The sequence below is a fragment of the Tachypleus tridentatus genome, chromosome 6 (genome assembly GCF_004210375.1).
Source record: "Tachypleus tridentatus isolate NWPU-2018 chromosome 6, ASM421037v1, whole genome shotgun sequence".
In the NCBI taxonomy this organism is placed as follows: Eukaryota; Metazoa; Arthropoda; class Merostomata; order Xiphosura; family Limulidae; genus Tachypleus; species Tachypleus tridentatus.
The window spans coordinates 63460481-63472530 of NC_134830.1; the positions used below are offsets into that span (position 1 = coordinate 63460481).

Consider the following 12050-nt stretch of genomic DNA (forward strand, 5'->3'; position numbering starts at 1 on the left):
TGTCAGACTGCATATCAAATGCTTGTTCTGAAAGCATTAAGGGTTACAAAATAATATATTCTACTGCCTCTTAGTGATTAAGGTCTAATTGTAAATTATCTACGACTATCTGTCAGGACAGTCAGTTTCATAAGTTGGTTAGAATTTGTTTGTTTGTTTTTTGAAATAAGGTTGCCCAATGGGCTACTTGCGCTCTCACGACTCAAAATAAAAGTTTTAATAAAACACTATAAATCTGCAAACTTTCGGTTGACCTATAAAAGTACATTAGATTAAGAGCAACCACCGTGGTGTGTGTAATGGTTGTTGCTAACTTCATTTTCTCTCTGTGGTCAGCAATTCTAATTAGGGATGTCTATTGTCTGAACTTTGGGAGGGGGTCTTTTTACCCATTAAGTGGCATTCAGATTGAAAAAAAAAATCGATTATTCTTAGATATGAAAAAAAAACAACTAGTAAGTAACATAACTCGTTGTTGTTTGTTATTAAGCACAAAACTGGTGGGGTATCGAAACCCATTTAGTAGCAGCGTAAGGGACGCAACATAAATTATATTATTAAACAAAATTAACCTATTATTACCACGTACTATTTTACAAAATAATCAAAATTACATTTTAATATTATTAATAACTGATCCAATTTTTCTTCTAAAACGTTTACAAGCAATATACGAAAGAAAAAGATGTAACAAAACTCTGCAGTTTAAAACTGACGCTTAATATGGTCTCTTTATAATTATCCCCCTTATCTGAAAGTGTTTCTGGACTGGCAATGATAAAAACCAGGTTTCAGTGTTCGTGGTGGGTAGAGCAATGATATCCCACTGTGTAGCTTTGTGTTTAACTTCAAAAACAACACGTTGTCTTTTAAGATTTTTACGTCACGTTACAGATAGTATGCAACGTTTTACAAAATGTTTTAATTACTAAAATTACAAAAACATTCTTTAAAATAGCTTAATGCTGCTTTTATTTTTCACAGAGAAAATCTTATACAAAAATTTCCATTCCTGGTAGCTCAGCAATCAGTTTGAGGACTTACATTGCTGAAATGTAAGTTTTTATTCCTGTGCGGATACAATTAAGATACTACCTTGCGTAGATCTGTTTGTCTGTGAAAACTACACCGGTTTCTGGCGTTGTAAGTCCGCAGAAATACTGCTGTACCATGAGGGGGCGTGCAGGTATATATTAAACAACAAACAAATTTTATTTCCATACGTGATTCTCTAAGAATTTATCCACTCCAATAAATAAATTTAAGAATGAGTTATACTAATTTTGGAGAATTCCACCCGCATTACTAACGCCGTCGAGAGCAAACTGAATAAATAAAACTAGACCTGTTACAGTGATAAACTGTATATCACATTCACGAAGTTTTTCGCTCACCATAGTGAATCTATATTGTTCAGGCATAACTGAATAACACGTGACAAATTGAATCATTATTTAAAAAGTTTTCTACTTTAGTATTCGGAACAAGCTAGTAGCATTAATGCTCAAAACCTATATAAATATAGATTCTCTATACTGAATTATAATCAACTAAAAATAGATATTATCTTTTAGTATTGAATTTTAAAGAGGGCGCTTAAGATATAAATACAAAGACACATCGTGATAATGTGGAAGAATGTTATTAGGTAAGAATTTGAGAAAGAAATCATAATCTTATACATTAATAGTACTTTAACATTTAATTAAAAACATTAAGTAGGAAGCTAATTGATAATTACAGTATCTGTTTGATATATACTTGTAGTTGAGCTGTAAATTAGTTTATTATTCCCATTTTTTTGCCCCTTAATGTAATGCCAGAATTAATGTTGACACAGACAAGTTGTAACGCCATCTGTTAATTGGAGAAGTAAACATTTCAAGAAGTTTTTCTTTTCTCTGGTGCGTTGGTTATTTGCGACATGTTAAAAACATTTTTGTTTCATGTTAGTGGTAAATTTTCTAACTTCATTAAAATGTTAAACTCAATACACTGTCGTTGTGCATGATATTGGTTAAAATTAAATAGGAAAAGTATTTCACATCAAGCTTTATTTACGTTATTAATAATAATTACGTTGTGTTATTTATAGCATTATTTATTAATTTTTATATTGTTGTCATAAAATAAATACAATAAGCAGGTACATGTTTTAAGCTGTGTTATGAAAAAACTCGTCAAATATCTTGACACATGGGCATAGTGTAACTTATTTTGTCTCCATGTTAGAATTAAGATTGTACTTGATTGTTGACTTAGGATAAAAGTACTGCATTTACATTATTGCCAAGTTATAAAAGTATGGATGCAAGCCATTACTAATTAGTGATAGTAAGTTGATGTGAGACTGACAGAAAGTTCTTTAACTGACCCAAGCCTGTTGTGTAGCTGGATTAACTTTAGTAAGTTTTGCTTGTAACACTAGAAACTCTTTATTTAAATATAATGAATTTATTTCAGTAAATCCCCCATAATATTAATGTTATAATGTAGCAAACTAATCTTAAGCCTAGGTATTCTTTTAGGCATTTTGTGTGGCTATATGTTTCTGATACTTGCAGATATTGATAAGCAATTTTCTGCTTTTTATATTTTAGTTTGTATTAAATATGAAAATATTTCAGTTTACAGGAAATATGTTAATGTATTTACTAATTTAATACAAAGCACAAAGAAATAAAAATGACTTAAATCTAAGAGAGAGAGAAAAAGAAGTCCATTGAGATTAGCCTTCACTCTCCATACTATGTAATAAATCCAAATTACATTAACACCTAGTTCAACAAGATCTTAAAATATTTCAAGCTAAATGCATATAATAACATGTAATTGTGTAATACTAACTAAAAATTATTTTGCTTGATAGGAAGTATACATCTTGGTTTACAAAACTTAAATATGTAACCCTAATATTTAAGTTTTCTTAAATTTGTCTGTTTCATAATGCATATAGTCTATTCAGAGGAAATATCTCCAAATCTTTACTTGTTTGAACACTTGAATCAACTTGTTTCTAGTTCTTCTATGTTCCAAAACTAACCCATAAGGGTAGATTGGAGCACTGGGCAAGTATCCAGTATGCTGGTGTATTTGGTACATTTCTAAATATTGTTTTTAAATTTTAATTGTTCAATCAGTACTTTTAATTCTTCTGTATTCTGAAACTAATTTTGAAGGACAGGTTGACCCACTGGAACACCATCCAATTGTCCAGTGGGCTGGTGCAATTGACACATTCCTAGAAATTGATTTTAAATTTTATTTATCAGTCAGTAAGCAGCATATGCTTTGCATAGGCTGGTCTTTTAATGTTAACCATCTCTGATAAGTTTCTTATAATTCAAATTATTTGAACCACGTATAATTTTACTTGCCCATTTTTACATGATGATAGACTTCCTTTTACAAGAAGATGAAGTCCTCACAATTAATTCTAGATGAAGCTTCAACAGAGCTTTATTCCAAGTTTCAGTGATCACCTTGGTCTGAAAGTTAAATTCCTGTAAACAGAACCAAGAATTCTCTATTTGTTTTTCCCTTGCTAGAAGTAAATACTCATCACAAATTATTTGAATATTATCAGAAATCACATCTATGTGATTTTCTTCCTATGACAGAAATTACCTTTTGCATAAGAGATAATTGTTTTTCAAATTTTCATGACCCAAATGTTTAACTTTACATTTTTTAATATTAAAATTCATCTTCTGTATTACGGTGCACTAAGTAAAATTACCAGATCCTTTTAGATAACAGAAACATTCTCAGCAGAATTGGCTCTTCCTGCTCTCTAATGGCTTAATGGTAAGTGTGAAAATTTAAAATACTAAAAATTAGGTTTCAGTACCCATGACTGACACAGCACAGATTGCCCATTGTGTTGTTTTGTGCTTAAAAAGTAATAAAAAAATAAGCAGATTTTTTCTAGTATTTTATTGCCTTCAAAAATTTATAAAATATTACTCTTCAAGAAGTGACTTAGTGATTCAAGTCACTGAAGTGTTGGAAAAAAAACCCACAGAGAACAGTTAATTGACCTTTTATGACACTCTTATCAAAGGAGTTTTGAAATTTCTTATTTTTAACATTAACCAGGATATCCATATTCAAAGAAATGTTTGAAGGATCAAAGGGAAGATAACTGTTTCCAAACTTTTATTCATGGTTATCAATCAAATGCAAAGCTTTTATGTGCTTTTTGAATAACAGGTTTCAAATCCTTGCCAACAAAAATTAGATATAGTAGACTTATAGTTTTCTAAATATCCCTTTTTAATTTAAAAAAAACTAATTTTATTGGCAACCTTCCAATGACTGAGGATTTTTATAGTTTTATAAATGGTATAAAATGCCCAACTGGCAGTTTGCCAGTTCTTTTGTGTGTGTGTGTTTTTTTTTTTTATGAGTTTTATGTCGTGTCAGGATCTATTGTGTTACTTTCAAGAAGTTTCTCACTTTTTTTTTAACAGCTTTACCATTAGCAAAAATAAAACTTAATGAAAAATCCTTCACATTTACAAAGAAATTGGTCATCCTGGGAATCAACCTCTCTTCCCCCTACAGTGGAAAACAGTATTGTACTAAATAATGGTGTTACACACTTACATAGTAAATCTCCCTTCAAAGATTAGCATTATTCTTGACTGTTTTTACATTTTATTGTAAATATTTGAAATAACTTCAGTTTCTTCATTTTAAAACCTTAATTTACAGCAAACATCTAACACACAGAAAAATCACAATTTCCATGCTTAAAGCTCAGAAGTAGCTCTTTCTGCCTGGTTAAGAATTATTCAGACCTGTCAAACTCCAATATGTGTATTTTCTTTAGTTCTTGCCACCAAACTATATATCTCTTTATAGCACCCTGAAGTTGATAGCATATTTTCATTCTTGTTTTCCTATGCACTATTCCACAATTTGTTTTTTAGTATGCTTAGTTATACAGTCATCTGCTCTACTTCACCATCAACAGCCAGTTATAAAAAGATATTTGAAATAATAACTTATGTTTGATTTTTCTTGGTTCTTGACCCTCGACATCCCATTCCACACATTAAATCTAGTATTTTCCTCCCCTTCCAACAACAATGTTGACTTGATTTTGTATTTATTTCCTTATTTCTATAATCTCCTAATCCAAAATGCATCTTTTAGTGCAATGAATAATTAAAATGTAATAATTTATAGTTACTCATTTCAGAGTTTAGTATGTAAATGATTTCCACTTAAAAACACTAGGTGTTACATTTCAATACTTTTTTATTGATTTGGTTTTAAATAATCATTCATTTGATTTTTTAACATTGTACAAATTCTGGTCATTCATGATTGCTTCTTTTACTGTATAATTCTGCAGTTTTTCTCAAAATTCTGACTTTTACTTTTCATCAGACAACCTTGTATGTTGAGCTGTGTTGATGATCAATATATGTACACCATTAAATAACAGAACTCTGTCTTCATCACCAATCAAGAATTTGTAGAGAGAGCTCTTGAAGAAGCTATTTCTGCTCTTTCTTACTTGCTCTAACTTAGATGAGAGATAAATTAATTTTATGGTGCATGATAAAATGATCCGTCAAACCTTAATTTTGACCTCTGAATATATTAAGCATTTTGCAACTTTTTCATCTTTCCTTTAAAGTATCTAATTACTACTTTTTGTGAGATGCCTTCTCTACCCATTCCAGCTACTTTTAAACATATAATTTTCTCTACAAGTGAGTTTTCTTGTCATCACAGATTATTTTGCCCTTCTATCTGAGGTTTGGAAAACAAGGCTTCATAAGTGTGAGTTTGGCTGTGAATTCTTCATAAATTGTTTTTAAATCAATAGTATATCTGTATTCTCTGAATCCTGTTTTTCTAATATGGCTTTTAGTGTTTGGAAAATTATTCAGTACTTGAAAACCGTTGTTTATTATGATTAGTGACTTGAGCTTTACACTTCTAATTCTTCTACATGTATTTGACCCAAAGAAAAAATGTAATGATTTTACACAACCATAATTGATTTTACTCTGACATATGTGGCTTAGAACAAAGCTGCCACTCATACAAATAGATACTTTCAATTTTCCTGCAGAATTAGTAGGACGTAAATGTACTTAACATTGTAGCTAGATGTTAAGGGCTCAGAATTTGTTCTTGTGCTTCTTGTCTAATAGTGTATTGCTAGTTACATTTTAAAGGTAACTATTCTTCTCAGTTTAATTTAGAACCAACTAAAAGTTTTTAAATTTTAGATGTCATTTATTTGTCAAACACCTAAGGAAATGTAAACATAGAATGCTTTTATTGTCACTTATTATAACATTATTTTTTAACTTGTACTTTCCAAGTATGGTTTGTCCCATGAGCCTTCAAACATTTTTATATTTAAATAGTATGCAGTAAAACAAATGCATGTATGATGTTTTGCAACAGTAAGGAGAGAGAGTCAACTGCTTGTGACTTGGTAACTCAGTTCATAAAAGCAACATTTCCAAACCACTAATATGAGAATGTAATTCTGGGTTCAAGCCTCATTAATAACACATTGCTTTTCACCTATTTCTAATCATTACAATATTATGTCTTTGAAGAAAGAAACCTGTGTACTTAAATGTTAATTAATCTGTATTTTCATTTTTTGACAGCCCTGTGCATGCATAAATGATGAACAAAGTTCCACAGTCAAACCCCCAAAATCCAAGACAGAAAGTTCAAGGAAACTTAGAAAATAAAGAAACAACACCAGCAGTTAAAAATCACATAAGTTGTAGTGGAGATGGAAAGAATATTACTCCACAGATATCAGATGTTACTAGCAATGGAGAAATGTCATTTTCTGTAGCAAAAAAAGAATCTTTGACCAACAATCAACTTTCAGAAAAATGTGAAATTAAAAGTCCCCATACAACATCTAGTGAGGAATTAGGAAAAAATAATGGATCAGTTTCACATTCTGAGAGCTCTGCACGTTTGAATTCAGTTACAGTTGGGACCAGCCAATCAATGAGTAAGTCATCTGAGGAAAACCTGTCTTTGATTTCTACATCTAAAAAAGTTGCAGGAAAAAGGAAGAGAGAAATTATGGTAGCTCAGAGGTCTTCATCCCGACAAATTAAGAGGAAAAGTTTTGATGATGAAAATTCAACTGCTTCTCTATATAAACATCACAGGAAATGTGACAAGGCAGGATGTGATGCTGAAATTCCTATTTGTTTTGCTTCTGCTGCCAGAAGGTACATTAAAGTAGTCTCTTGTTAGTTCATGTTGTAACAGAAATGGTTCATGTATACATCTTTATTGTGACTTGTAAGAATCTATGGTTTAAGTATATGGTGTTGTAAAGCAATATTGTGTGTTCAACATGTGTAATGAATCTGAACTCGCACATCAGTAGTTTATTAAAAGTTGGGTTTTAATCATTTCTTTTCATGTAGAAACATTTAAATTCTCTATTATTATGAACTAAATGATATATACTACAAAAGCATTTTATTTGCTTCATGTAAAATGTATTTCCTTGCAAGCAAAATGTAGTAGACTGAACATTTCATTCTTATTAGCATTAATGTGATTTATCTCCAAGCTGCCCCGACATGGCTAGGTGGTTAGGGTGCTCGAGTTGTAATCTGAGGGTTGCAGGTTTGAATCCCCAACCCACCAGACATGCTCACAGTTTCAGTCATGGGGCCATTATGTAACAGTCAATCCCATTATTTGTTGGTAAAAGAGTAGTCCAAGAATTTGCAGTGGGTGGTGATGACTAGTTGCCTTCCCTTTAGTTTTACACTGCTAAATTAAGGAAGGCTAGTGCAACTAGCCCTCATGTAGCTTTGTGCAAAATTCAAAAACAATCAGTCCTCAAACATAAAATGAATGGTGATATGTATACAAAGCTTAGCAAATAAAACAGCAACTCTAGTAGGCTTACAGTAGCTGTTGAGCAAACATGTATGAATGCTACTAACTGACCTTAAGATATAAAACAATTTTTAAAAACAAAAGTACCATAGTTCCAATATATCGGAATTAGTCCAAAAATTGGAAGGATGAATAAATGTGATTAGTGAAAATCAACAGTTATTTTCTCTTATCATGCATGTTTAAAAGGTAATCAAATGTTATTTTTCAGATTTAGAAATAATTTTATTAGCTATGTTTTTTATGTTGTAATTTAGATGTTAGCTAGAGCATACAAGAGGTATGTCACATAATGATCTGTAAGTCCTAAAATGTTCAGGAGTATTAATGTTTGAGAGGCTTTGTGAAATATTTAAAATAATGATTAGGCTATAAATACAGGCGAGTCAATCAGGTGTTTTTTGTAGTGTAGTGCAGATAGCATAACTGTAAACATAAGCCTACAACAAGTTACAAAGTGTATAAGTAAATTAAGAAATGTTACACAAGAGAAAATTAAACTAATTTGTTGTTGTCACATGAGCTGGACGTTGAATAATTTTCACCAAATAATTTAAAAGAAAGTGCCAATGTAAAAACAATATTACAATATTTGTGCCAGAAGTGGGATTATTTTGGTGAAAATATAAATTCAAATGTAAAGGTGGGAACATCAAATCAAGGATTAAAAATGAAGCTTTATTTGAGATGATGAAATTATTAAGACAAGCTTTACGAGGAAAAGACAGAAAACTAAAAAAAAAGACCAGAAAGAATGGGACAGAAAATTAAAAGAAAACAAAGTTAAGAAGACTTTTTGTTTTTTACAGGAAATTAAGAAAAAATCAATTGGCAAGTGGTAGAAATTTATGAGGGAGACCTACAGGAGAGAGACATGCTATTTAAGGTGTAACTAAAAAATAATGACAAAACTATTGCTAAGAAGTTTGAAGATATACAGAAACACATCAACAAGGTAAAGAGAGGTTGTGATGGAGGGAGAAAGACATCAGTTGGATAGAAAATAAGAATAATACAGCTTAAAAATGAACAGTTAAATACAAAGGTTAAGCTAGCTACACCTCTTTCTGTATTCACTCATTTCAGCCTAGATTACCATCAACTATCAACTATAAATTTGGACTAAGATAATATATTTATGCTACCCTTATTATTACTAGTACTATACCATCTGATGCTGGAGGATTTTTCTGGACTTACTCTAGACATGACACTCCCAGATGTTCCAGAATTTAGCAAGCCAGTTCAATATTGGCTACTAGAGAAACTGACAAAAGATGAGGATAAATTACCATTGGAGTCATAACAAGCTCAGTTTGAAATCATTTCCAAAGTAAACAGTTGGAGTAATGAACAAAAAGAGACCCATCTGTCAGATGGAAAGAGCTAGCTTTAACAACATTAAGTAGCCTTCCAGCCAAAAACCACAACTATTAAGCTTTGATATCTACCTTATCCAACAAGCTTGAAGAATTGCATCAAAAAGAAGTATCCAAAGCAAAATTCTAAAATAGGGTACAGAGAAAATAACAGGTCTTAACGTAACTTTTGAAAAGCTTGCCCAATTACTTTATCCAGATGCATAATATGAAATGGTGCTTTGCTGGCACATGACCAACATACAGATTCCATAATAGATATAAATACTTGGTAACTCCTGTTTAGTGCTGTCTCTTTTAGTGTTTCCATTTTAAAGTGGTTTTCATACTAGGAAACTTTTTAAATAGCAATTTTTGAAAAAGAAAATGAGGCTCTTTAATGCAGGCAAAAGATAAGCTTGGCTCCCACAATTAACCACCCTATTCCTTTTCAGATGTCATATGTTGGCTCCCACAATTAACCACCCTATTCCTTTTCAGATGTCATATGTTGGCTCCCACAATTAACCACCCTATTCCTTTTCAGATGTCATATGTTGGCTCCCACAATTAACCACCCTATTCCTTTTCAGATGTCATATGTTGGCTCCCACAATTAACCACCCTATTCCTTTTCAGATGTCATATGTTGGCTCCCACAATTAACCACCCTATTCCTTTTCAGATGTCATATGTTGGCTCCACAATTAACCACCCTATTCCTTTTCAGATGTCATATGTTGGCTCCACAATTAACCACCCTATTCCTTTTCAGATGTCATATGTTGGCTCCACAATTAACCACCCTATTCCTTTTCAGATGTCATATGTTGGCTCCACAATTAACCACCCTATTCCTTTTCAGATGTCATATGTTGGTTCCACAATTAACCACCCTATTCCTTTTCAGATGTCATATGTTGGTTCCACAATTAACCACCCTATTCCTTTTCAGATGTCATATGTTGAAACCACAATTAACCACCCTATTCCTTTTCAGATGTCATATGTTGGCTCCCACAATTAACCACCCTATTCCTTTTCAGATGTCATATGTTGGCTCCACAATTAACCACCCTATTCCTTTTCAGATGTCATATGTTGGCTCCACAATTAACCACCCTATTCCTTTTCAGATGTCATATGTTGGCTCCCACAATTAACCACCCTATTCCTTTTCAGATGTCATATGTTGGCTCCCACAATTAACCACCCTATTCCTTTTCAGATGTCATATGTTGGCTCCCACAATTAACCACCCTATTCCTTTTCAGATGTCATATGTTGGTTCCACAATTAACCACCCTATTCCTTTTCAGATGTCATATGTTGGTTCCACAATTAACCACCCTATTCCTTTTCAGATGTCATATGTTGGCTCCCACAATTAACCACCCTATTCCTTTTCAGATGTCATATGTTGGCTCCACAATTAACCACCCTATTCCTTTTCAGATGTCATATGTTGGCTCCACAATTAACCACTTTATTCCTTTTCAGATGTCATATGTTGGTTCCACAATTAACCACCCTATTCCTTTTCAGATGTCATATGTTGGCTCCCACAATTAACCACCCTATTCCTTTTCAGATGTCATATGTTGGCTCCCACAATTAACCACCCTATTCCTTTTCAGATGTCATATGTTGGCTCCCACAATTAACCACCCTATTCCTTTTCAAATGTCATATGTTGGCTCCCACAATTAACCACCCTATTCCTTTTCAGATGTCATATGTTTACCTCATGGTATCTTTGTTCTAGGCAGCTGCACAAACATGAGATGTGCCATATGCTTAGTTTGTTTCATAGTTACATTTTTTTATGATCTATATACTGGTGTGCTCTTATTTTCACATTTATTTAATGTTTTATATGCAGTAGTGTACATGGTTCTGATGTGGTGTAATCTCCAATGTGTATGTTTCCTCTTCATTCAGATGTCACACTCTTTGAGTCTTTCTTTAGATGCTTTCTGGGTGTGACTCATCTGGGTTACTCCAACAGCAGTCCTTCCTCTAGGTTAATGTGGGATTCTAGCTGTTTTGTGAGTGTATTTAAGTTTTTATATCAGAAGTTAATAGTTTCATAAACCAAAAATATATTTCTGGTATTTGCACACTTTTTCTCACACTTCCCACCTGTCTACTTCTAATCTTTTTTTTCTCCGTACCTAATCTCAAAATAAACATGAGTTCTACTGCATGAATAGATTCAACTGCAGTAAGAGGGTGGTTACATGCTTATTTGCATTCTACGTTGCAGCTATACCATGTAGAAATTAGTGGAAGTATTAAAGCTAGTGGTGGGCAAAAATTATGTACACATTGAGAGCTGTACAAATCAACAAAAGTTGTTTTATGAGAGGAGGTAAATATCTAATGGAAATATATTTTAGCTTAAAAAAATATCAAGAGTAAGCAGATGGTGGAAGGAGCCGTACACCATCAATGATGAATTATACAGAATTGAGAAGAATATGCAATCCAAACCAAAGATCATCTACTGTGATTGCGTTTGGAAGTACAGTTGAGTGAATACAACCTCCACAGAAGAAATAGTTATCAGAAACTCACCCTCCAAGAGGACCCTATAGTTCCTGTCAAGACTACTTGCAAAGTAACATTGAGGATGAAATTACCAATGGATTCATTCATCTGCCTACCATAGATTAAATCATTTAGTGATAACAAGCAAAATTCCATCTTGTATGTATATCAGAAGTGGAAATTACCAAGACTTATTTGCAATCAAGGAAGTAGAAAAGTGCTATA

At 32.3% G+C, this 12050-nt stretch overlaps 1 protein-coding gene across 8 annotated transcripts in view; it reads left to right on the plus strand.

Annotated features, from left to right (window-relative positions):
- Window positions 1-1580: 1580 nt before the first annotated feature.
- Window positions 1581-12050, plus strand: part of LOC143252684 (lysine-specific histone demethylase 2-like) — a 71555-nt gene continuing 61085 nt past the window's right edge. Inside the window, exons 1-2 of one of the 8 annotated variants that reach the window (XM_076505208.1) lie at window positions 1581-1648; window positions 6645-7232. In XM_076505208.1, coding sequence (XP_076361323.1) covers window positions 6661-7232 — 572 coding nt within the window. In that variant the 5' untranslated portion in view covers window positions 1581-1648; window positions 6645-6660. Of the gene's footprint in view, window positions 1649-1846; window positions 2406-5676; window positions 5797-6644; window positions 7233-12050 lie in introns of those variants that run through there. The other 7 variants (XM_076505213.1, XM_076505209.1, XM_076505211.1 and 4 more) reach the window with 7 other exon arrangements.